This window comes from Kryptolebias marmoratus, linkage group LG21, assembly GCF_001649575.2.
Source record: "Kryptolebias marmoratus isolate JLee-2015 linkage group LG21, ASM164957v2, whole genome shotgun sequence".
In the NCBI taxonomy this organism is placed as follows: domain Eukaryota; kingdom Metazoa; phylum Chordata; class Actinopteri; order Cyprinodontiformes; family Rivulidae; genus Kryptolebias; species Kryptolebias marmoratus.
This window is the reverse complement of record NC_051450.1, coordinates 11,843,442-11,870,191: the sequence shown is the minus strand read 5'-3', so window position 1 is coordinate 11,870,191 and position 26,750 is coordinate 11,843,442. Positions and strand designations below refer to the sequence as shown.

Genomic DNA, 26,750 nt, shown 5'->3' with positions numbered 1-26,750 from the left:
TGTTCACAGACTTGTCTACATTTTTGCAGAGAAAAGTGAAAACAAATCAAATAAAGCAACACAGCTGACTTGAGTTTAGGATTTAGGATGGACTGAAGTGGGAAGAAAAAGTAATATTTCTTTAAATCCTGCAGTATCTGGGTAAAATCAACACACCCTTATCGTAATCGTTTATTTTCAAATGTGTTGGGAGTGTAGTAACAAGATTTTTATATGTTCAAAACGACTTTTTATTGCTTTCAAAATTATATGTGCTGTTTTCAATTAGCTACACAGATGAAATAAAAGTCAAGTCGTAGCATTGAGTTCCTAACTTTTTGCCGCCTGTCTGAATCGATCCTCTGTGCAAAAATGACTCACGAACACGTTGGCTTGAAGAAGATATTTATTGGCACAGTTATAGCAGCAGTGTGTTCCTGTTTATCTCCAACAATGATCCCGCGCCGTGCGGTTTCTGAGGGCTGTAAATCTCCTCGCATGGAAGAGTGACCTTTTTAATAAAGACAGATGCTAAAGGGGAATACGACACTCGGAGCGCCGTCGAAACGATCGTCAGAACCGATGAATAAAGTGCAAAGGCACGAAACGCAAAGAAGGTGAAACTGAGTGAATTTCAAATTACCAGATGGTATTTATTGCTTTGTTGCTTTGTCCTCAGTGGTTTAATTTGAAGATACTTTATTTTTCTTATTATAAATAGTCAGAAATATGCAAGATAGTGATTATGTCTCAGGGCCTTAAAGCGATAATCCAGATCTTTTGATTTGGGGTTCTGTGGAAAGGATATGACCTCAGTGAACGGGCTGAATTTGGAGAAACAACGTTTGAATCCGACTGGAATAATGAGCTAACAGCTAGTCTGTGCAGAGCCAAGGCTCAAGTGGACTGCTGCCACTTTAAAACAATTAAAATCACTCACACACACACAAATAAAAACACCACATACCTGCTAGCTCATCGGTTTACTCAGAATTAAAATCTTTTTCTCTAAACTGAGGTCGTTCAAAGACCTATCTAAGACATTAACTGTTCGTAGCCATTCCACGGAACCGCGCTTCAAAAGATCTGAAATTGTGCTTTAAAGTGTTGCTGAATTTCAAAGTTCAACATATATTGAGAGGCTTTAAATGCTAACGCAACTGTACCCAGTGCTTCATGTTGTAGCGTGCTGTTAATGCTGGTGGGGAGAGAAACAAACTGAAATACTGGACTTCTCTGCTTTTTTTTTCCTTTTCCAGATAAATATGTTAAATACATTCTGTTGAAGTATTTTCAAAGAACAGCATTTGCAGCCATCGAGCGGATAATATTAATAAAATAACAATAACAATATAACAATAATAAAAAAAGAGAAATTCTGGTCAGTATTGCACACCAGTTTTGAGCCGCTTCTAACCCCATCAGCTGCTGAATTCTGCTCACAGCGTAGCAGGAACATCACTCGGTCTGCTTGTCCTCGCCTCAGTAGAAGGCCGGGTTCGTGTGCTCGATGACGCAGCGCCGGCAGTGGCGTCTGACGAACCGCAGGGCCTCGGGAGACACCTCGCAGTCCTGCACGTTGAGGAGCTGCAGCTCGCAGCAGTTGGCCGCCAGAGCTTTGAGTCCTCTGCCCGACACGCTCTCGCAGGCTCTGAGGCTGACTCGCCTCAGGCCCTGGCAGTACATGGCCAGCTGCTCCAGCCCGCTGTCCGACACCAGCGGGCACTTCCCCACGTCCAGAGACTTCAGCCTGGGGCAGCTGCGGGACAGGTGGCCCAGGCCGTGGTCTGTGATCCCCTCGCAACCCCTGGCGTTTAAGTAGCGGAGCCTCGGGCAGTAGCGGGCCACGTAGCGTATGCCCACGTCTGTGATGCGCGTGCAGTGGGCCACGCTCAGGTAGCGCAGGCAGCCCTCCAGGCGGGCGACTTCGCGCAGGCCGAAGTCCCCGACCAGGCGGCAGTCGCTGAGACTCAGCTCCCGCACGGACGGGCAGTGGAGGGCCAAGTGGCGCAGGGCCTCGTCGGTCAGTCTGGTGCAGCGGCGCAAGTACAGGTGAGTGAGGCGCGGGCAGTGCGAGGCGATAGTTCGCAAGCCCTCGTCCTCGAGCGAAAAACAGTCCGTCATGTCCAGGTAGTGGATGGAGATCTGCTGGCCGTGAAGCGGAGAGAGCTGGAGCGAGGCCTCCTGGGTGAGACTGATGCACGTTACCTTAGAGCAGCCTGCAAACAAAACCAACAAAACAAGAAGGTAATGCGCTGCTAAAGCCACATGAAAAGTCCAACATTTATCCCACCCTGAAGTATTCATAAAAAATCAGGGTTTTCACATTAGGTAAGATCAGGGGGGTCCAATCCTGGTCCTCGAGCACCACTATCCTGCATGTTTTACTTGTGTCTCTGCTCCAACACACCTGATTCAGTGGTTAAATTACTTCTTCATGTTTTGCAGAAGCCTGTTAATCACTCATTGATTCAAATCAGGTGACCCCTGGGTTAGATGAATAAAAACCTCCTTTCTGAGTGAGATCCGTCATATAATCTGCAGTTAATTGTGATCTACACGTATCAACAACCAGACAAAGAAGTCAACATCTTTTGGCCTTCATGGGAGAAGCAGAATCTCAGTTCAACTGTTCAGCACGACAGCGGAAGTGTTGTGATTTGTGGCTGGCATGTTGGCTCCGAGACGGGACCAGTTGCTTCCCCTAAATTAAACCGTGAGAAACCACAACTCGCTGATGACTTTGTGGCTAATTTCTGTAGTTTTTTTTTTTTGTTTTTTTTTTGTAGTATTTCGTGGGAGAAGATAACACGTTTTGAACGGGAGTCTGGTCGAAGCAGAGATGTTTCAGCAGCGTCACACTTAAAGGCAGCCACCAAATAATTAGAATCATCTTTATCTACAGTAACTGTGTATGGAGTAGTGGGTAAAAATGTGTAAAAGACTGAAGATTATTCTTTTCAAAGTGCTCCTTAGGGGGAAATATTATCAAGTAATGTTAGGGATATGTATATATATATTTTGGCAAATAAATGTTTATTCACTTTCTTTTGTGTTGTAAATTATTTACATTGACAGTGAGGTGTAATTAATTTAGAACAAGTCTGTACACATTTTCACTTTTTGTTTCTACTGGCCATTTATAAACTCCTTTTTGATGCATTTCCAATGTAAAAATAAAAAAAAACTATCTTTGATCCTCGTTCTTTTCTAATCTGTTTCTACAGAATAGCTGCAGTGGCTTCCCTGAAGGCAAACGAGGGAATTTGAAAACAGACCAGAACCTTTGAAGCTACTTATTTGATCCACCACATAATAAATTCAACTGAAGTTTGGAAGTTATTTTTGTTGCAGAATGGGGACTGCGGCTTTCGTCTCAGATTGCTTACATTAAAAAGGCATTAGGGATGGAATCCCCTAATGACCCCTAAAGACAGAGGGAGTCATCTCAGCAACCAAAATTATGCAAATATGCTCGTGGTTTGGCTTAAGTTAGGAGGTTTCGCCACTTGAGGGCGCCAAAGTAAAGGGCATCGGTTTGGTAAGGAGCCAGCAAGAATCAATATGATGTTTATAAACAAATGTTTTCCTTTGTCAAAGAAATAATTCAATTTTCTGTTGTCTATAACATTTAAAACTACCCACAAACCTTTTAAAAGGCTTCTTCTTCTTTTTTTTTTTTTTTTGCTTCCACAGTCCAGACTAAGTCGATGTGATTTGTCACTTCTCTAATAAAAAACAGAAGACTGCTTCTCTTAGTTCTGTTTTCAGCACACACACAAAAAAACACTACTTTTTTTTTCTCCTATATGGGAACTGAAGTCGGCAGAGATTTTCCTACTTCTCTAATGATTTTACCAGCTTTATGAGAAAAAAAAACCCTGAAAAGCGCTGAGGGGAAGAATTCACTCAGGTTGTTCCACGTGTGTGCATGGAGTTAAGGCAGTAAAGCTGAGAGGAGGAGGACAAGTGTTTTTTTTTTCCTTACCTGAGAGGTTCAGGTGCTCCAAGTTAGGGCAGCGGGACACCACCTCGAACACGGCGTCGTTGGACACGTTGTAACACCCAGCCACCTCCAGGTGCCGCAGCTCGGGACAGCACTGGGCCAGAATGTGCAGGCCGCGGTCGGTGAGCCTCTTGCAGCCGCTGACCACCACCGTCTCCAGCGTCAGACACACATTGGGCGTGTCTTGACACAGCCGGTGGGTCAGGACCCTGATGGCGCGGTCGGCATGGAGCAGCTCGCCGGTGAGCTGGATGGTGCTCCACAACCTCGGGTCCCACGCCAGGTTGTACCAGCGCCGGCAGACGCGCGCGCAGCGGCACAGCTGGTTGGTCGGAAGGTGGGAGAAGACCTGCAGGAGGGTGGGGTCCGGGAGGAGGTCGATGGGCGCGTGGTGGTGGGCTTTGGACTGCCTGGAGCGAGTGTGGCCGCCGGGCTGAGGGTGGATCACAGCCACCGTCTCCGTGTGGGCAGAGGAGGAGGAGGAGGAGTTGGTCTCATGGCCGTTACTGGAAAGGGCAGGTGAGGAGAGGGAGGAGGACTTCGACGGCAGGATCAGACCTGGGCTGGGGGTGCTCAGTGTTCGTGTACTGGTCTCCAAGCCTAAATAAAAGAAGAACAAGACAGGATCAGTCTTTTCTGAAGCCTCTATATGGAAAGTGGCCTACTTTTAGGGCAGTAACTTATTGGGCTGTTTGCAATCTCTCCAAACATCTGCGACAGTTCTCAGTTTCTTTGCATGCATTGCAAAAGCTTGCCGTCTTGTTGCTAGAATTTAAACAAAATCTGCCTGACAAAACGGTCACAGAGTTGTAGCTGGCACCTTTCAATGTAGTTTCCAGCTTCATTTTAAAAGTGTACCACAGTACATTAAATCATAAATGTGGGGCCAAGGTGGATACTAAGCTGGCTGAGGTGGGCAACAAAATTAAGCACAAGGCCAATAATCCAGCTTTGTTCGCTGTGAACCTAAACACAGTATTTTTTAACAATTGGGTGCACAAAATTAGACATGGCTTGCTGGTGCCTTGGTCACAAACACAGAAATTTGCCTATTTTCTTTGCAGTTTTTGAGCTGCCGACTAGTCTCCCACCAGTCGCAGCAGAGTGAAATGCTACGCTTAGTTTGGTTAAGGTTCAGTGTGGTGTTTGTCACACATTACCCTGAACATTTTCAAGCTAAGCACACAGTTTGACAGTACAAAGTGCCGAATGGTGTCTGAACAAGACCTGATTTATGAAGCTCAAAGTCAGACAGGTACTATGAGTAACAAGAACTGAGCCCTAGGTCTTTATGGAGAAAAAAAAAACTAAACCTGTGAAATCAAATTTTATATTTATATGTCAAAGCTACAAAGACAGAACTGCAAAACAACAGAGTCAGCCTGTTGTCTGTTTCTGAGCTCCTGAATCAAGAGCTAGAAATTGGGATCCAGCTTCAGCTTTATTTTGGAATGTGCTGCCGAGGAAACTGAACTTTGCCTTTGAGTTTGGTGTTTTATTTCCAAAAGGTTTGGTGACTTGTAAGTGGGCTGTTCTTATATCGTGCCTTTCTAGCCAACCAGGCCACTCAAAGTGCTTTACACCACAATCTGCCCTCATTTACCCATCCACACACATTCATACAGCACTCTGCTACATCTCGACAAAGCTACTCTGAATAAATCATTCTATTTATTCAGCGATGGGGCACATCGGAGAGGTTCGGTGTTTAGAAACTTCAACATGTGCCATACTGGTGGAATCAAACCTCCAACTATCTCATTGGAGGATGACTGCTCAAACCGCTGATCCATAGCCACCCAATCGGCCTGCTTCAAGACTTTGTGAAACTAAAATAACAAAGACCGAAATATCTGGACTTTTGTTCTCTACACCGATGATGCAACCTGAAAATTACATCACCACGCCTCAAGGTAAGTTGCAATAATATTCATGACAATATATATATATAAAACTCTGTTAATTATCATTTTTAGAGACCTACAGTAACTTTGGAATCATTTTGTGTTATTAACCTTCCTTGTGTTTGTGCTTTGAAATGACAAGTTGTCAGATCGCTGTTGGAAAAAAGAAGAAGAAAAAAAAAAAAGCAAGAAAACTGGTCGGACTTCCCTGTCACAGTGCCTCACCAGCTGGTGTTGCATGTGAAGAGAAGTTTCCATGGATCTCATTATCATGTTTTGGGAAGTTTGGGAAAAAGCGTGTCACGTTTATCTGCCAGGCGTTGGGACAGCACTCACAGGGGCCTCTTGGTCAGATAAACTGTGAGGCTTCAAAGCGGCAGAGCTGCTCGGTCGCTGCGGCTGATAATGTGCCGGTCGGCCCTGTGTAAATGCCGAGGCCCGGCTGATGGATGCGTGTGAGGATCCAGCTGAAGGGAGCCGCCGCTGGATCCCACCACAGAGTCCTCCATCAGCCCAGGCTTCAGATCTGAGCTGCCTCTGGGACACGGAGTGATCGTCGCTCTGTTTTGACAGCCGGAGAGCTGTCGCTGACAGTCGTTGTTTCAACAAGTAATAAGTGGAATTTCACTTACAGATGTCCACATTTCTGTTTCCAGGCAAAGAAACAAAAGTGATTCATCTTCTCCTAGTATGAGATAATGAATGAGGGCAAAATGAAACGACTTTTTCAAGGAACTTGTCCTCAGACAGGATTTATGTAGTGTCACTGCCTGTTACACAAACGCAAAGTGAATGACAATACACAGCATTAATATTAGCAACAAAAAAAGTAAATTAAAATACAAGAAGGGACTCAAGCACACAGAAACCATGACATTCCTCCATCAGTTGTGGCTCTTTAACAGCACCAACCACTACACCGTCACTCTGCTCCCAGAACCAAAAATCCAACGAAATGTGACTAAAAACTAATCACACTTTCATCCACTCCATACAAGCTTGATGCTTTTCGTATATTATGCGACTAACATTGGTAAAAATAAGAAATAGTAACTAGCATTTGATGTAGTTTACTAAAAGTTTATGGTAAAGTTCAACTTTTACTATTGTTATTTTGTGAAATTAGTTGAGTTCTTAATCGTAGTTTAGGGTTGTAGGTTGCAGTGATTTTTAATTGCATGATTAATACTGAGAGCCAGACGTAATGGCTGTTGGGTGATATAGACGTTAACGCTGTATTGACCTAAATGTCGACTCATCATCGTGTAGATTGGACGATTGTTGGCGAATGGATGCTTTCAGGCCAGCTGATAACAGAACGCAAACGTCTCGGACAAATGGAGAGCATCCTGTTTGTCATGTGGATTTGTGAGCTGGGACATCACCGTCCCGCAGATCTGTATTCCAGGCCTAAGTCTCGGTCTGCCTCCCCCCCCCGGTCCTGATGACATCCACAGACTCGTCGTCTCGGGAGAGCTTGTCGTCTGATTCACGGCTGCTTTCAGAACCGCCTCTTTCTGCGCTTTCAAATTCTCGCTCATGTCTGAATTCAAGTCAAGGGTGACAATATCAAAGAAAAAAGAAAAAAATGTTTTCACATCGGCATTTTTTTTGTATCTTTTAGGAGCATGTTGAGATTTACTCGTAGCACACAGCTGACATCAGTTTGGATTTAATGCATCACATTCTCGTTGGTGGTCTGTCTATGATTAGTTCAATTTCTCTGAGGTCATCCAGCTTATTTTGGCAAAAAGATTTTACAGCAATAATTTACTCTTCTAGCTTCAAACTAAGGATTTAATGGCTTGAGGTTATTATAAACAATCCATCTATTGGGAATTTCACACACCTGTTCAAATATTTGCTGACAGAATTAGAGATGCGGGTTTTGTGTGCAAAATATCGCTCTAGGTTTTTTTGCGCGTCATCAACTCGTGTTTGAGAAGGCTGTACCACAAAGAACCAGTGCACAAGATAAAACCGCACAAACAGCTTTTCGTGTTTTTTGTAGGTTTGATGGAGTTCGGTAATAAAAAAATCTTCAGGTAAACTTTTTATGTTACTTAAACAACAACAACCAAGAGAAGATCGCATTTTTACAGGGAAGCATGCAGGAGCGGCGCTTAGCTCGCAGGGTTAAAGCTGGGCTGGGGTCTTGTGTCTGTGTGGAGTTTGCCTGTCCAGCCTGTGTGTGTGTGTGTGTGTGTGTGTGTGTGAGTGTGCAGGTTTACTTCAGGCTACTTCAGTTTCCTCACACAGTCCAGAAACATGCATGTTAGGGTGAGCAGACATCCTAAATTGGCCCTTAGGTGTGGGTTGGCATGGTTGTTGGCCCTGTGATGGACTGACAACCTGTCCACGGTGTGTGTACCCCCCACCCCCAAAAGTAGGGATTCAAACTACACCCAACCCAGTTTTCACTGGGGCTTTAACAGCACACAGAAATCACAGCTTCATATATAGCACCACCAGTTTTTCTGATTTTTGCAACCAGATTTTTGCCCTACTGCTTTCTAACTTCCATGCAAACTCTGTCTACTGGAGCTGCTTGGCCAGATGTGTTTGTTTATTCATAAACTGGACGAGAGCGGAAAACGTGCCCTTCCATCTTCCAGTCAGATGGGATGTAAAGTGTGCAGTTAAGTGACTCTCTGCGGCCCTGAATGTCCATCCATCATTTGTGAGAACAATAGCGGAAACCTTGAATGAGTCGTCGACCACTGTAGTTTGTAATTTATTATAAAGGTCGTGTTTAAGTATGTTGCTGGCTTAAGTACAACAATTGTAATCTTAGTAACAGCACTCTATTATGTTCAACAAAACTGTTTCTGAGAATGGAGGTGGTATGTTGCTGATGTATCGTTTATTATGTCTGAATTATTAATGGGCTACTCGAGTGACATGTATGCTGAACTTAATGTTTACATCCATAATGCTGTTGTAGTTATTTTACTTCATAATTAAAAAGAGAGCGATTGACATGGTGTTTTCGAAGGGTTTCAGATTGTTCTGGATCTGGATCTTGCTCCAAGTAGCTACACTGTTTCCTAGTTATCTCTAAGGCAGTAGCAAGACCAACTGTTACCCTCTCATGCAGGCGTCTTCTCAGATGAGCAGGTTTTCATAAAATTGGTAGACATTCTGACTCAAGACGGCACACAGGCACAGTGGTTAGAGCTGTTGCCTCCCTGCAAGAAGGTTGCAGGATCTCTTCCCAGCCTGGGGCCTTTCTGTGGGGGGGGGTGTTGCATGTTCTCCCTGTGCACACGTGGGTTCACTCTGGGTACTCCGGTTTCCTCCCACAGACCAGAAAACATGCACGTTGGGTTGTTTGGTAACTCTGGATTGTCCCTGAGTGAGAGTGTGAATGGTTGCTTGTCTCTGTGCATCCCTGTGATGGACTTGGGATCTGTCCAGGGTCTGAATAAATGAAGTTTTATGTTCCACAACACAGACATGTAGCTTTTGTTCAGTTGTCCACCCGGCTGCGTTTAGCACACGTGCCTCGTTACCGCGTAGCTTTCTCTGCTACAATGAATGTATGGGAACAAAAGTTCTTGCCTAGTAGAACAACACTGTGTACCAAACTGAAAGACCCAAACTAAAATGTTTGTTACATCCCCCATTTTTACGCAGATGACATCAAGTCAGTTGTGCAGCCATTTGACTGCATTGGATTTTGGCTTTATCTAACCTGAATTACTTTAACGAGGTGTAATTATTATCCATGTGGAAACTTGCAAAATAAAGTCTGAGAAAATTGATGATGAAAACCAAGAATATATCAGTTTATTAGGCACTCAAATGCCCCAAATTGCTTTGAAATCCCTAAATCAGTAGGTTTACAAGCTGGCACCCCCATTAAATCTACCTCAACCCATTGAATGAGACAAACCTAGAAAGTTGTCAACTTCACATGAAAAGAACAAATTCATTAAAAAAATTACACAAAACAATCTCCACTCAAGTTTATATTTGAGCTCTGAGAAAACTTTTACCCTTAAACAGCCCCAGTAATGAGGTAAAATCTTTAGCTCTTTCATAAATTCAGAAACAAACTTTATGGTTAAATTACTCAAGTTTAAGTATGAATCTAAGCTCCTAAAAACAGAAAAACTCACTAATAATCTAATATAAAAGAAAAAAAAACAAGTGAGCGAAGCTTTTATTTTAAACTAAGGCATCAAAGAACAAACCTCCCTAAAACTTTCAGATGCTGGAAAAAAAAGGAAAGTCTTTATGAGCTGACCAAGGGTGTCATGTTTTATATCAGTGTATCAGTACAAACCTATCATTAACAGGGCAAATACCATGCAGCTGTTGAAGTTCTTTTGAAGGCGCTGCAAGTGCAGCTGGTGGAAGAGTCAGTTTGGTACAGGAAATCAGAGGAGAACAGTGGAACATCTGGTCTCTAGCCTGGACAAAGCACAACTGAGCAGCGGTGAAGTGAAAGAAAATCTCATGCGTTCTGAATGCGCATGTAGCCGCAGCAAGGCATACTTGGCTGAAATCGTTTGCCACTAATACTCGATCTGTGCACATCCACGGCAGCACCGCAGCAGGATCTCATTAACATCGACTTACTTCTGAGGCGCATCTGGACGGTGCGTTCATACCAGAAGCTTAATGTAAATCCATCACTCGAAGGACAAGATGCCTCAAATGTTCGGTGATGCCGCTTTAATGATAGAAGCCTAATTAGATTCAAAAGAAGCCAAACACAAAACCAGCTTTAAGGCATTCGACTGAGGCCGTCAGAGGAGGGGGAAGAGGGGGCAAGAGAAAAGCAAAGAGGGAAGATAAATTGGCAGAAGAGGCTGCAGACTTTAGCAGAGACGGAGACAAGTGCACAGGCAGGGTCAGTCCAGACATTGACGCAGTCTGGTCATAAACCAAAGCCATAGGGATTCTGCTCAAGATCTCACAGCGCTGCAAAGCTCTGCTAAGACCCTGTTTGGATTATTACCGCTGCATCTGGCAGAAAGGAGCGATCCATTACCTCAGTGCCATTAGCCCTGTGACATGTTCCGGCTCTCCAAACTTCACCAAGGTTCTCCAAGTCAAGAGGGAGGGAATCAGGGATGCTTATATAAAGTTTGGTAAAGTGGAAACAAGAGCAGGCAACCAGGCAACAGCGATTTGGCTGAAGCAAAAATGCAAAAACAATCGATTTATCAGTTTTTTTTTTTTTAAAAGGGAAAGATCCGAAAAAGAAAGAGAGAACTGCTGGGGTGAAAAACATCTGGGCCTGTCTCAGGTTTTATTGAATACGTGGAAGTTGATATTACTGTACAGTGTGGCGGCTTGGCTATCAGCAGAGCCTTCACTACAGGAAGGTTCTACGTCACCCACAAACAATAGGACCTGCTGGTTGCTTCACAATGTGGACAGGAAACAGACTCTTTCTCTCCACACAACCCCCATAGTGCCTCTACTTTGGGCTCTTCTCACAGTCTTGAGTTGTATTTTTTTTTTCTTTCTTTCTCAAACTCTGTTGCAACAGATTTGCAGGAACCTCAATGTCTTTTTTTCTTTTTTTCCACAACGCAACTTGTTTCCAACAACTCCGGCCCTTAAAATGTCTCCATACGCTGCTTTTGCCACCTTATAAATCCAGTTTCGTGTTTGTCGGTTCACCACACATTTCCAGAACACAGATGGAAGTTTGAGCTCTAAAAGTCATCTGACATGCATGCATGCAAAGCTGATCTGGGCCCTTTGGGAAATTATGTCATTTAGATTTTTTTTTTTTTTAAATAATTTACGACGCCAAAAATGAGGTGAGGGAAATGTGAGTAAAAAAGTATGATGAACCCTCTTAGCAGCTTTTTTTTTTTTTTTTTTTTTCTGGTGGAGGATTAGAGCGTAGAGTAAAAGTCGTGTTAAATGATGAAGGATGGAAACGTGGCTACACATGGCACCCAGAAGAAGTGCACATTAAACCGAGAACGGAAAAGTGAAAGCTGGCCCAAATGTTTGATTTGGTTGTGATGGGGGAGCAAACGCAGTGATCTTATGTGGTTAAACCATCAGAACAGGAAGGGGGGAGTGCTTGAACTTTTGTGGTTATAAACCCTTGACAAAAGGATTCATTTTAAAGAAGGCTTTCTATGATTCCTTCCAGTTCTTTCCTTCCTGTTTTTTATATTCTATTGCCTTTATGGAGAGTTTCCAGAAACCCAGGACCCCACAGCATCCATCTGAGCTGTGATGTCTGCATTTTATGGAATCCCTATGTTAGATGATCAGGTCATCACAAAAGTAGGGGGATAAAAAGTTATGAAACAAACTCGTCTTCTGAACTGTTTTGTTTTATTTTTAGAAAGGATTACAGAAACAAAAAAAGTGCAAGTCTTGATAAGCACATTCTAGGTCCAGCCTAATGATGGGCTTTGTTGTAGTGGGCATAAAAGGGCCAGTGTGTTCAGTTTAGTGACATCTAGTGGCAAAAAGGTAGGTTGCATCCAATTTAAAAAGTTAAACCGCAGTAGCTGCCAAATATGCAAAAAACACCCACTGTTTTAACTACTCAATGCTGACGTTTTTGAGCTAATCTAACTAGGTCTAGAATCATTAGGTTATTTTCAGGTTTTGCAATTCTAATTTGGATCTAAAGACAAGTATTATTTTAGAATACCTTTAAAGTACATGTTCAAAACTGACATTAACTGATTACATTTTGGAAGTACCCCAAGTCAAGATGACCGCTGCAGGTCATCAACCTTAGCAAACACAAAAATGGCTATAACTTTGTCAGTTTTACTTATACTGAGCTAAGATTTAGTCTGGTAGTAGCTGAGAGTCTCATTTCTGTTGTTGGGGTTTCGACTGTTTTCCTGTTTGCACTAAAATACAAAACTAAGCACAACACCGACAGCACACAGACAACAATGTTGTTGTGAATCCTAAACTTAATTTCAACCCTCGTCCCTCAGGGGCTCTATATGATTGTCAGCTTTTCTCTAAGCAGCCAATTTTCTTACTGGCCCGCTAGATTAGGTCCACGAGTCATCGCCAAGGCCTAAGCTTTGGCAACAACAACAACAAAAAAGATCATCTATCAGTTCCCATTCAAATATGTCAGCCTTTCAGGTGTTATTAGTGGACCACATGTTTGACTAAAAGGAATATTTATCCATCTGTGTGTATTTCTTATATTGTTGCCATGTAAAACACAGCTACAGCCAAGACTCCTCGGGGAACGGCATTTAGGGAGGAATGTTTCTCATTTTTGTGCCATTGCAACTTCGACCACAACTGACACTTCCTCGCTTACGTAACAAAGCACACCACAGAATGAGGCGGAGGGAGGGAGTGTCCGATGTGCTGGTTCAGCTGGCCGACAGCCGTGGTCGTGCTGCTCCATGAAAGCGCAGAAACCAAGATGTATCACTGCAAAAATAACAACAACAACAAAAAAAAAAACCCATCACCTCACAAGACAAAAATCTTCCAGGAAGCAAAGCCAGCTGGTTTCGTTCCCAAAGCCTGTCCAACATGCTCCAGTAGCAGGCCTGAAAAACATGACCCTGTGGAAGAAAACTGCAAATGTGCTCAAAACAACAAGGCCAGCACTTTGTCCCGGTCAATAAGGGGATGAGAGGACGGAGTGGTAATCAGAGAAGAGTTACGAGATGTTGAGCTGTTTTCCTTCCCCTCCTTCTTCTCTTCCTCCTCCTCCTCCTCCTCCTTCTTTGGTAATGTGCGAGCAATTGTTTTTCTTTTTCCTTTTCTTCTTCTGAGCTTTTCTGCTCACATGTCCTGGCTCGACGGGCGGTAGAAAAGAAGGGGGGGATTGAGGACAGCTGATGGGGAAAATGAGGGGGGGTAATAATACCGGGAACTTTATCTTTTCCTGCGTCTTCGACGGTTGCAAGCAAACGTTATGAGCAAACCACTGACGCTGCAAATCCGTTTATGAAACGCATAAATGGTGCTTCAAAAGCACATTTCTATGCATGAAGTTTTCATGAAAAAAAAAAAAATCTTCTTCATCTAAACAAACTTGTCCTTGCGGCTGAGCACATTCAGCAAAACAAACGCAATAAAAAAAAAAAGAAGCTTGGAGTGTAACTCGAGTGGAAGAGGACAACAATCTTCTGCAGTAAAAATGTCCCAGTGGCAATGACACGCACAAACACCTCCGTACGGAGAAGTTCAGTTCTGGCACCGCACAAATCAACACTGAAACTCCATATATCAGTCTGCGTAAACACGAGTAAACGGGACGAGTTTATAGATAAAGTCCGAGGGATTTTGTTGCTCCTGGAAAGGTAAGGAAAAAGGAACATGCTGGAGACGAGCAGCGTTCGCGGAGGGAGCTGTTTAGACTGAACGCCTGACCCTTCGGGACATCGATGTGGGAATATTGAGAGGGGGGGGGGGGGNNNGGGGGGGGGGGGGGATTTTTGAGCATAAATTCCGCACTGGAGCATATCTGTCACTGATAACGGCCGGCCCAGGCTCCTCAACAGCAGAAAAGTTTTTGGCAAAGGGCTTTGCAGTGAATAATGCTGTTTGACATGCAGTTTTAACAGACAAAGAGTACTTCAGGCTCTGCAGTACAATAGAAGAGCATGATAAGCATTTTAAATACTCTTAGCTGCTGTAGATAGCTCTTTGAACGACCTCACTTTAGAGAAACTGTTCATTCTAACCAGACTAATGAGCTAAACACATACAAAGGGCTATAACTATGACAGTTTTAAAGATATTGAGCTAAAATTTGATGTGGCAGTAGCTGAGAGTCTTGCAATATTGTATGAAATTGCTCATAAGATTATTGTCAATGTTTGGCCCCAACAGCAAGGACTCTGTCATTTCTCAACACAAGATGATCTTAGTCTAAAATTCTGGCATGAAGAAGAAAGAAATGCTAGGCTCTTAGTCGTTTTTTTAGCATTTGAGCATCCATACACATAGCAGATTTTTACTAAGGGGGTCTAATATTCTTGGATTTGCAGTAAAGAAAAATAAATTGCATGGTTTGTACAGAGGTGGTTCCATTTGGCAAAAATTGAAGAAAAACTGTACAACATTTCATGTAGCTTTAATTTATGACATGACTCCAACCACAACCAATCACTGTTGGTCTAGTTCTGGCAGTGACTTATTGCTGGAAGTAGAGATCTGTAACGACATTCAGCCTAAATGACATACTGAGTGTGATAAGCGTATAGAGAACACATAAATCACAGCCAATTAAGAGAACAGCACCGCGCTGCTGTGTTGGAGGGGAATGAAAGCCTTTGCTTGTCACTGTTATCTGTTTCTTTGGTCCCCGGCAGCCAGAGAGGAAGCCTGCACCACCTTCCTGGTGCCGTTCTAAACGTCAAAAAGAACTGACCCCAAAACATGGCTGCTCTGACAGGATCGGCGCCCCCGCAGAGCCGCGTTACATCCGCGTTCAAAACTTTGGGAGAGACTCCAGCCCATGCCGCCTTTAAACCGAACGTCTCACGGTGCTGTCAGTTCAGCTCCGCTCAGTCTGGAGCACATTCTTCAGGTACCCCGAGTTGGGCTGTGCCAGAGCGAATTCTTGAGGCCCAGACAGGGTGACAGTGTAACCCCCGCTGAGATATACTCCCATTTTCATCCCACAGGAAGGATTTACTGTCCCGGACTGTGCCTTTCAGTCTGCAGCTAATAAGAAACTTAACTGGGTCAGGCCACCACAAGCTAAATAATAACTGAAAGCAGAGACGCGCAGCAAGAAAACCTGCCAGACGGCTGCCCAACACGGTTTGTTTTCAGGGGGAGAATGAGTGTAACTTCCTCATGTTGATTTTGCGGGAATGCATGAAGGATCACTGAAAGAAAACAGCCGACGTCCTACTTACCATTAGCACGTTGAAATTAGGGCTGGTTTTTATTGAGCTCTGAGAAGATCTTAAAGCGATAGTTCGGATTTTGTGGAGAGGCTAGGAGCAAAAAATGTCTTACCTGTTGTAGATAGCCCTGTGAACGGGTTAATTTTGTAGAATTAGAGTTTAATCTGACTGAACTTATGAGCTAAACGGAACAAAGTGGATTGCTGGTGTCTTAAAACAACTCCAATCTTAAAAAATGTCATACTTATCTAATGCAATTCAGTGTACAACACAATTATTTTAGAGTGAACATTTAATTTTATGCCAAAATATCAGTTCAAAAACCTATCTAGAGTTGCCACTATCTACTATTTTTGTTTTGATTTATTTAACAACTAATTTATCAATTCATACGAACAACTAATTTTCCTTTAAAAATCAAAATCTACAATTTTCTTTGACTTCATTTTATCTATAAGCATCAACTTTGGCATTTGCAAGATAAAATGTAAGCAAAGACTTGCAAATTAAAGTCCAAAATATAAGCTTAGATTGTCAGTTCCAATGTGACAAATAAATAAAATACAGCTCTGGTTATTTATGTATTTAAAAGTAATAAACATGACTATTCAGCATGTTGGAAGCAACAACAGACTTCTTTTTCAGGAATTAAATCATGTGGTTTGGCCTTTGACAACATTTTACAACTGATGTACGCAGCTCAGACTAGCAGTGTGTTAGTAAAAGTTATTTCAGTTGAGAAATTTAAGAAATTGATAGACAGAGTCATAAAAATAATTTATTGACTAAAATTATTGATTCAATTGGTTCCCATTCAATGACGTTGACTACGCCAAATAATCCAAGCAGCCTTACTATCTACTACAAGTAAGATATTTATTGGTCATAACTTTTCAACAGACACCAGCATCAAAAGGTCCAAAATATTGCTTTAATATCTTGCTTTAATAATATCTTCATATGATATATCTTGATGATATCTTAATATCTTGCTTTAATATTGTCCTGGAATAGGTTTTTGTTTATGGAAAAATACAGTCTCCAACCAGGATTCACAGTTGTAGCGGCTACAGGGACAGACTGTATCTTTCAAAAAAAAAAAAGAAGCACTTATTATGTATATTAAAATGTAAAACCGAAGTGTACTTCCACAGCATTACTTGTGGAGGAAGACCGCTAATAACGAACTGTTATTTCATGCAGTTATTGGTTCCAGTTCATAACACAGACATCAGTTGTTCGGGCGCAAGAGGAGGTGTCAGCTTCCTCTCGCCGCACTAAATCACAAACGGCCCAAAAAAAAAAAGCCACCGAACTGTCTTGGAAGATGAATTTGATATGCTAATCTTCAGCTAAGAGCAAACACGTCTCCGACACCGTTCCAAGGAATTAAGTTTGAGTGGCAGAATAACAGCTGAGTGGCCAAAATACCTTGTGGCTTTTAGGCACAGTTGAAAATCCCTGTGAGGTGGAGTTAAAAGAAACTAGAAGGCTTTTAGTTGTAAAGCATCGCCTGTTTGTTGCCTTTCTAATTAATTCCTATATTGTGATGCATGATACAGTGGCAGAGATAGAAGGGGACAACACTGATACGATGGTGTCCTTACTGCAGCTCTGGGACAGTGTGGGTCCTGTGATTACTCCCGGTATGTGGTGGGGAAACAGCCCAGACTGCTTCCTGATTAGTTTAGTGGACCACAGGACTGGGTGGGCAGGAGCTGTGCGATCTGCTACTGTGTGTGCGTGCACATTTGTGTATGTGTTTCTTTGTAAGGAGGGGGGATTTGACTGCAGCCATAGCGGTTCTAGACCATGTAATTACTCCCACTTAGCATGGAGAAAAAAAATAACAATTTCAGTCATAACACAGTTGGGAATTATGGTTTGGACGCAGTTGTCTCACTCTGTCCAAATATTCCTATCTGCACAGGTTGCGCTCCAAGTATTAGGGACGATTACACATTTCCTCCAAAAGAAAACGGGTTTGTTTCCAGCAGATCCAAAGTGGTCAGCATTTCCATTTTCTGCCTGAACTCACGCATGCATTCAACTCTAAATTTAAAAAGACTAATGAGTGCATTAACCTCCGCAAGAACGTAATCGTGCGTGAAACCGAAGGAAGACGTGACGCCTCGTCAGGAGCTGGCCTGATGTTTTCTTCTCTCTTCGTTTTTCCTCCCTAAAAAACACCTTGAACCCCATGAGTTGAGCGACAGTTCTAAACACAGCCTGTAGCTGCTATTTGTTTTCGTGTGGGCAGAGCCAAACCACAAGAATATTGCATTCGCCAGAGCAGAGCAAATTTAAGCCTGGCGATGACAACGCATGAGAGCACCAGGGGTGAACACGTTGTATATGTGCATGAGTGAGCAAAAAAAACGCCAATGAGTCATTGTTTAGCTGAGACAAAAAGCTGCTGCCGAAAGGTGAAGAGGCCACAATGTGTCTCCAAGTTAAGATAAGTGACTTTGTGAAAATATTTTAAAACTATTTTCTCTCAACAAAGATTGTAATGTCAAGTTTAGTGTCTGTTGAAAGATGTTATATGGGCGTGTTGATGTCTCATCAGCACACGAAAATAAAAAAATCTGTGACAACAGATGTGGTACTGACTTCTTCCAGGGGTGTCGCATGTCACAATGGGATATGTTACTGCTGCTCCTTCCAAACTTTAGATGAAGAGTGAAGGGGTAGGCCTAGACAGGATTAAATTTGCTCACAACAAATGTGTAACAGAAAGGTTGGATAAACTCAATACATACAGGTGAAGAAATCCAAACTCACTGGATTTATGCAAACTTTATTCCACTTAGTCGAAAATGTGCCGCGGTTATTTTTTGGATGTATGACACATAGCCCCTATAAGCCGCACTGCAGCTCTTGGAGGTATAACTTTTAGCCACAACAAAGGACAACAGAGATCAAGCCAACTTTGGAAAATCCCTCTGAAGGAGGTTACACAGCAACGTTAAAAACAAGAGCACAAAATAAACTCTATCGAGCCGGTGCAGCGACGATTTCAGGACTGTTTGTTCCGTCACGACGCAGTTTATATAGCATTAGTACACACACTGTCGTTGGTGGTGTGGATATTATTCTCAGAAAAAGATTAGAGCGAGACCATCCCACCACACTGGAACTTGAGTTCTGGGGTTGGAGCCCAGACTGTGAGTCACCGGGTCGCTGTGCGCCTCCAAGTGCGACGGACCTCCTTGAGCCCTCAGAGAAGAGCGCTGAGGCGTCACAGTTTAGGACGCAGACGGGGGCATGGGGAAGCACATTTGGTGGGCAGCTGGACCCAGACTAGTCTGATTCAGGCAATGGTGCGACCCATATCAAAAGGCACCATCGTTGTATAAGTGATCAAGAGTCTACATGACCCAGAGGCTACAGGAGGGTTAAACATTGGGACCGCAGGTTTGGCTTGTCCTCCTAATCAATTGTACAGCCTATTGTTTAGAATGAGACAACTATTTTGATGATTCAAGAGATAAATTTCCCATTTCTAACAGAACTAACAGAGGAAACTTGCTGTATAACATAAGTATTAAACACAGATTGCATTATCTGTTGCTCTAAGCTCCACGGGCTCTATAGAAATTTTGATTTGGAACTTAAGCCACTGCAGGTTTAATATCTTAGACAGCTAAACACAAAACTTTAGCTATATCAGTAATTAATCAATATCACCAGCGCCAATCAGGTAAACTGTTTCCCTTTATATGGGTTTAAATACAGATTTTTACTCCAGGCGTTCATTTCACAAACTTTCTACAGACAAATAGGAATCGCATAAATCAGACAACAGTTAGGTTTCTTCCAGGTTTTGGTCACTGTCTGCACTAAAAAAGAAATACTTTTTTTTAAAGCGTTCATTTTTAGAAAGCAGAGATACTAAAAGGTCGAAAATATACTTTCATTTTATTGCTTTGTTGTTGTGTTATATAAAAAAAAAGACTGCGTCGATTGACAAATTGTTCCAGCTGATCCACATTGGCGACAGCTGTTTACAAGAGGCTTCAGAAGGCCTTTCCCAGCTGCACGGCATTTCTGAACCATTACAGGGAGCGTCCAGTTTACGTTGGTAGTTCCCAACAGAAACTCTTTGAGTTGAAGGTAGGAAGGCAGAGGGATGAAGAGGCAAGAGGGAGCCAGAGAGCTAGAAGAACATAACATCCGAGAAGAAGGTGAAGCTCTCCATCCTCTTCTCCTCTCCCGACATCTATACGTTCCCAAAATAAGCCGACTATAACGTACATTTCCCAGCACTTTGAGCCTGACAACCACAGTTTAGATAAGCATTCTTCCACTGGGAGAAGCTGGAAGCGTGTTTTGTTTTCAAGAAATGAGCTGTGAGTTTGGTTTTAATTTTAAGGCTTATCCCGGGAACACACAGGTTTCTGTCCCAAAAAGGCAGCAGCAGCGGCAGCAAGAGGAGGAGGAGGAGAGGAAGAAAAAGGGAGGGCAGTTCGGTTAATGAGCACCAGATGCCCTACCTTCAGTGGTAGCCACATTCTTCAGAGCTTTAGTTGGTGTGTGATCTGTGCTTGAACTTATGTCAGAGGAGATGCTTGAGCTCCCTTTACCTGGGGAAAAGGAAAAACACATGGGCTTGAACGGGATGATTTATGTTTCGTTAATTTGATTACACTCTGAAAATGACTCTATTTTGTACGAAAGCAAACTTATTTTTCGATCAAACACGAAGGAGCGTCTGTCAGATATAATTCACTTTAATACAATCCGAAAGTATGAAGTGTAAGGAAATATAAAGCCCATAACTCTGTGCTTTTATGACTTTTACGTTTCCCAGCTGGGGAAGAGTGGCGTCCCTTGGCACAGGCACAAAGTCTGGGCTGATTTGTTTGAGCTAGTATCCGCTTTTAATGTCTGAAGAAGGAATAAAAATCAACTGAAATCATCATTCTGCCCTCGCTTCCACACGGGACGAGGGAGGAAACATTCTGGGGGAAGATACAAGCATTTAATGAAGGATTACGTCTTATCTACAGCATATTTCTTTAAGTCACAGTCTGTGTGTCTTTAAAACAGCCAAATCAAAGCATTTCTTATGAGTTTAGATCAATTTCAAACTGTCTTTATGAGCTATGCAGGATTTATACTCCTATATAATGACAAAGGAGTTCTGGATTTCACAGAAATTTAAATCTGACTGTGTGCCTGTGCTGCTGGAGTATGGCAAGCTTTACTGACATGGGGACTGCAGGCTGCTTCCGGAAAAAGGTTGTTTTACGGCATCTTGCATTCCTCTGTCAGATTATAAATGCAGCTTTGTGGCTTTCCTGAGAGTCAGTTCGCCTTTTAGCGAGGACAGCAGAAGGCACGTCGTGAGCAGTCACCTACACGAGCTGGATTCTTCCTGAAATAGCTGACTGATATAAAGATTGAGAACGAATGGGGGGGGGGGACACCTGAAATGACACAATGGCTTGATAACAGTGATGAGCATGAATGACATTTTGAGGAGTTTGTAGAATAAAAGCAGCAAAGACAGCATGAAAGCAGAAACAGTTTAATATTTAGGGTTGTTTTATTCCCCATATTTGGTGAAAAAAAAAAACTTTTCGAAAACTTCCACTTGTGCGCTGGTGGATGGCTGCTGCATACTTGTGACCAGTGTGTAATTAATTGTGGAGACACACTTGAAAACAGATGTGGACGGATGCCTTGCAGAGTTCTGCACTTGTAAGTAAAACTCTGGTTTTACATACCTTAAAGCAATAACAACAGCACCATTGTACTTTAATTAAGAAACAAGGAGAGGGTGCAAGCTAAACAGATGGAGTGATATGTGGACACTGAGGACAAATCCAAGCTAATTTAAAGCATCAGAATCACATTATCCACATATTATTTTATTTTATCATAAACTAGTGCTATCGTGTTAACGAGAGCAACATCACTTTTCAGTAGGTGTGTAACGGTACACCTAAGTCATGGTTTGAAGGTCCAGGACAGTACAATAAGAAAAAGAAACAAATGCCAAATGGTGCTATTTTTACAGCCATCCCTCCCAGTAGCAGAAACAAACAAAGAAACAACGTCCTTGTTAGTGGGGAGGGTCTGATTGAGGTGTGACAGCAGTGATTCTGAACCGTGGGTTTCAGTGGGTCTAGCTTGTTTCCATGACCAGCATGGCCAGTCCTGCTTCAAAACCTTGGCTGCCAAGCGACGCTGACGTGCACGGGCCCCGCATCATGAAATACGCTGCCACCACGCTCCCCCCGGGGTCTTGGCAAGTTGTCCCCACCACCACAACCTTGCTACAGATGTTTTGTTTTTGCTCAAAACCCTCTATCACGTGTAATGGGGGGCCCTTTTATTCTTAATACGCCACTGAAGACCTTTCCAAGATCCTGCAAAGGTCATCTAAGTTCTGGAGGATCGTTTGCATCATAGTGGGCTTGCTATCCAGTGTCTTATATTATTTTAAGAAAGGAATCATATCGTCAAAATCATCTTTTATTTAAACAAAGTGGAAATAACACTTTACTCTAAGCATTTACAGCAACAACTTAAGGAACAATGTGTTTACAGTACTGAGCAGTAGAAAATGCTCATGTTACACAGTGTTTATGCTATTTTCTCATGAGGAAATTTAAATTTGTAGCTTTTCCACAAAATGTTGCCAACTTCTGCCCAGTTAAACAAGCGACTCTGATGGTTTAATTGTATATAATCACATGGGAAGGTGTGACCCAAGTCTTGCTATTTTGACACGGTGGAGTTGCTGCAGGGCTCAAGCACATCAACACAGAGAGAGGCTGCTCGTGAACTTCAACAAGCTGAACGCCAAGGTGGAGCCGCCCCACGTGTTATTTTTTAAATCGTGGGCTCTGACCTTTTCTCTGCACTTATTGACTTAGGAAGAGAGCTCATTGGAATGTTATTTATCCAAGCATCTCTGCTCTGGGGCCAGAAATAATGCGTTTGGCTAAGCTGGACAGCTGTTTTTCTTTTATGAACGCTGAGGAGAGAAGTTGTAATAAGATGAATGCTAATCCTTTTTGGTTGGTAACACCCAAAATGGTGTCCAAACATTATTTGTAGCAATTAAGATGATGCAGACCGTCCAGCTATGGCGATATTCCAGGATTATTAATGCCACTGATAGAGATATTGCCTTTTTGGTATGAGGGTCAACTGAGTAATGTCATTAAAAAATAAGGTTAAGTCTGAGCTGCATTCCTGTTGGGTAAACACTTTTACAAATCTGTCAAATAAATGATAAAATGCATTTTATCCATGCATGGAAAATGTCTTAACAGCTTAACTATTGGAAATATAGCAGCTGCTGAATGGTCTTATTTTTGCAAAATGCTAAGTAAAACAATTTTATCTATTTTGTTTAGATGTTCTTTAAAAGGTACAGGTGCTGACTCTCCATTCAAACACAACATTTACAGAAATAATCACCTGCAGGTGCTACTTAACAAAAAAAAAAAAACTCCAAATAAGCTATAAGGAAGACTATTAATTTTGCTGACTTTTCCCACCTCGAGGTGCATCTACTGAAAGATCCCACAGAAGCTGTCAGGTTCACACCTAATATGGGTTTTGGATTTACACTGTTTACATGGAATAACCAAGTATGTAAATCAAAATGGCTTCCAAGTACAAGAAACTGCACGCTCTCAGACTGTGGACAAAACTCTCTGAAATTGGCTCTTGTCAAGATAAGAAAGCGCCCTCATACCAAACACTCATGCCTTTCCAGCCACCTCCATTTAACCTGCAGGAACAAGCTTTACCCTGTAATGAAAACAAGCCGTGAATAAATTAAACTGATAAGTTTCTTGCTCTACCTAGCCACCGGCTGTATTCACTCAAACTGCATGAATATTACCGGTTGAGTTTTTCTACTTCAGCTCATCGCTGGAAACCCTAAACTCTTTGCTTAATCCCATAAAGTAGTGATTCACAAACCTTCCAGCTTCTGACCAACGAAATGATCACCACTTTAAGGACCTCTTAAATGACAGCAATAACAGCCTGACCAGTCTATTTTTTATTCATTTTACACATCATTTTTATTCCTAATAAAAATATGCTATTAGCAATCGCTTCTAAATTTAGTTTGATCATCTGAGGACCCCCACTTGGTGTTTCATGACCCATAATGGGATCCTAACACAATCTTTGGGAAACATTGTGGTAAAGGATATAAACAAAAGAAAATAAAAAGTTGTTCCGTTTTATGCCTTTGACATTTGACAGCCCTGTATGTGTCACGGAGCAGGTTGGACTCCACCTGCTGGGAAAAGCTCCAGGCCGAGACAGCTGAAGAGAACATATAGGAAACACACACAGAGACTGTTACGGCTTAAAGACGTCAAATCCGTACAGACTTTGTCCTCGTTTTACTACAGCCTAAATGTTTCATCGCTCCCCTTCTTAAAATGGGAAATTAGTGACTGTTCGCAGCAGGAAAGGCTGCTAAATTACAGCCTACACTTACAATAAAATGAATCAATAAGTTAACAGTTTAACACATCTAACAATAAGTTTTGTTTTCTCTTTTTCTCACATGCATCACACTGGACACAGCAACCATTTATTTTACAAAGAGGTCTTGTAGAAACAATATTTCCCATGTAGAGTGCACTTTTGTGATAAGATGAAGCTATAATCTGTCTTTTAAGGGTTTACTGTCATACATAAATTATGCAGTCTTTAAGCACATTTGCTCTTCCAGTGCTCCCTTAAACTTTTCTACAAGACTGCAGAGCCTTGACTGTTCATCTGGGCTATTGTTCACCGGGGAGCGTTTACGTGGTAAGCCAGGTGGTCTTTTGCACAAAAATGCGACCGTTTTCAGAACGCCTGCTTCAGGTTTTACAAATGCACTTCACCGTTGCACAAAGGGTCACGATTGAGAAAAGCAAGCCGCACAGAAACAAACAGACCTCTCTGAGCCAACAGCGCCACCGTCCACGACGTCTCCAGGATATATGTCAAGAAATAATACTCAAAAGTAAAAGTTGGAGACACCTGTGATCCTGACTATATTGCTGAAATATACACTGCTAATGAGTCATTCAACACAGAGCCTCATATAGGTTTTTCTGCATTTACCATTATTCATTTACCATTATTCTGCATTACCATAATTTTATTTCTTTATAACAGCTAAGACTAAATCTGCTAATAGCAATTATTTTTAAAGTTATTTTCCTTTCCATAGATCTACATGGGGATCCCAATGTCCACTCAGACTAAGATCATGTTATGTTGAGAAATGGAGTTCTACCCATTTATATCACACCTTATAAATAATTTTATGCCAATTCTCATGCAATATTTCAAGATACCACATCTTAACAGTGTATGTGTTGCGAATGACTCTCAGCTACTGCCACACCGAATTTAGGCTGAATATCTGTAAAGTTGACTAAGTTATAGACATTTCTGTGTTTTCAAAGGTCAGTTAGTTGTGGCAGCCATCTTGAATTGGGTCTGCTCCAAAAGTTAATCAGTGATTAATCCCTGAAGGTTTCATTAAAATCTGTCCAGTGGTTCGTGAAAATTTTTGCTGACAGACCTTAAATAGCAAAACTTTAAACAAAAATATTTTGCAACCTGTTAGTGCTCGGAGTATGTGTTGGTGGTCAGTCTCGGCTACGACAACACCATATTTTTGGTCAATATCGGTAATTTTTTAAGTTCAGTTGGCTGTGGCAGCCATCTTGAATTGGATCACCCCCAAAAGTTAATAAGTGTAGATGTTAATAAGTGTAGTGTAGATTTAAGTTTCATTAAAATCCACCCAGTGGTTTCATGATAAATATATATATATATATATATATATATATATATATATATATATATAGCAAACACGTTTCCATCTGCCTTCACCTGTCAGCAATCTTTCTACAATCGGCCAAGGGGGGGAATCGGCAGGTCAAAGGCGGTAAAAAAAAAATCTGTAATCGGAATCGGCCAGGAAATCTATGACCGGTGCGTTTCTGGTGTTTGACTGAAGTCTAAAGAACAATGGGGTTAGGAGGGGGTAATTCCTTGAGATACGGAGGGAAAAAATCAAACTGACACATGCAGGGTAGATGGAATTTCATTATATTTATATGTGGAAAAATGCTCTCCAGATGTCAGTGCTTTTTATGAAGAATATCAAAGAATGCACCTAATTAAAAATAAAAAGCATAAAACGCAGTCAATTACAGCTGAAAAGGGATATTACACTGAAGTAGAGTTCAAAAGTAAGAAAACTGAAGACAACCAAGATGGAATTGTGCTCATTTAAAACTAACTGATGTGTGGAGATAAACTCGAGGAAGACCAGAAAAGCCAACATAGTTACTTTTCTATTTTTAGTCTCCACGGGCGCTCCGAGACAATGACTCCACGAACCCTCACTTAAAGACCACTTTCTTGTTCCAGAGTGTTCCAGAGCTGAAGTCAAACTAAAAATGTGTTTAAAAAGCAGCTCTTGCAGCACTTACCTTCGCTTCCATACTGTTTTCCATTGTTCGCACCCATCTTAAAGGATACATAATCTATGCGCAGACTCCCGGGCTATCAAGTTGAACTCAAGAGTTAAAAAAAAAAAAAAAAAGAGAAGAAAAAGAAGTTTATAAAGGTGGGCTACACAGACATGAGTTCAGTGTATAGGGCCGTTAAGCTCTGGATTCAAATAGTTAATCCAGATGTTGAGCAGAGGACGCATTACGCAAAGCAAGAATCCAGACTCGGGTGCCTTCAGCTGCAGCGGTGCAGACTCCTCCACGGCAGGCTGTGGGCCCTGGAAACAAAAGTCCCGATTTCTAGGAGGTCCAAGGAACAGACACACACAAAAAAAAACTTTTGTGAAGTTCCCCAAAATGGCACGCAGCTGTTTAATTGGGATGAGTGCGGCCAGCTCCAGCAACCCAGACAAGTTTCTGAGGACGCGCAGATCCCTTCTGCTGGATTTGGATTTAAAGAGACCGCAGACCAAGGAGGGGAAATGTGGATATCTGAGGGGGGGAGGGGAGGGGAGGAGAGAGGAGGAGG

General features: G+C 42.3%; 1 protein-coding gene across 2 annotated transcripts; it reads right to left on the bottom strand.

Moving 5' to 3' along the window:
• Window positions 1-372: 372 nt before the first annotated feature.
• On the bottom strand, window positions 373-26,688 carry si:dkey-192l18.9 (F-box/LRR-repeat protein 7). 2 transcript variants are annotated; one of them, XM_017406403.3, is made up of 4 exons: window positions 26,201-26,686; window positions 20,216-20,305; window positions 3,968-4,585; window positions 373-2,198 (listed from the first exon to the last, which is right to left on the bottom strand). In XM_017406403.3, exons 1-4 carry the CDS (start codon window positions 26,235-26,237, stop codon window positions 1,462-1,464), a joined length of 1,482 nt encoding a protein of 493 aa, XP_017261892.1. In that variant the 5' UTR covers window positions 26,238-26,686; the 3' UTR covers window positions 373-1,461. The 2 variants fall into 2 exon arrangements, with proteins under 2 accessions (XP_017261892.1, XP_037829201.1); XM_037973273.1 differs by lacking the exon at window positions 20,216-20,305 and having other exon boundaries at window positions 26,201-26,688.
• Between the last annotated feature and the right edge of the window lie 62 nt (window positions 26,689-26,750).

Excerpts from the sequence above, each read along its gene's own strand:
- si:dkey-192l18.9 (XM_017406403.3), bottom strand. The coding sequence starts at position 26,237 with ATGGGTGCGAACAATGGAAAACAGTATGGAAGCGAAG. Across the intron at positions 4,586-20,215 it reads GAATGTGGCTACCACTGAAG|GCTTGGAGACCAGTACACGA; the intron begins GTAGGGCATCTG and ends TCTTTTATTTAG. Across the intron at positions 2,199-3,967 it reads GGAGCACCTGAACCTCTCAG|GCTGCTCTAAGGTAACGTGC; the intron begins GTAAGGAAAAAA and ends TTTTGTTTGCAG.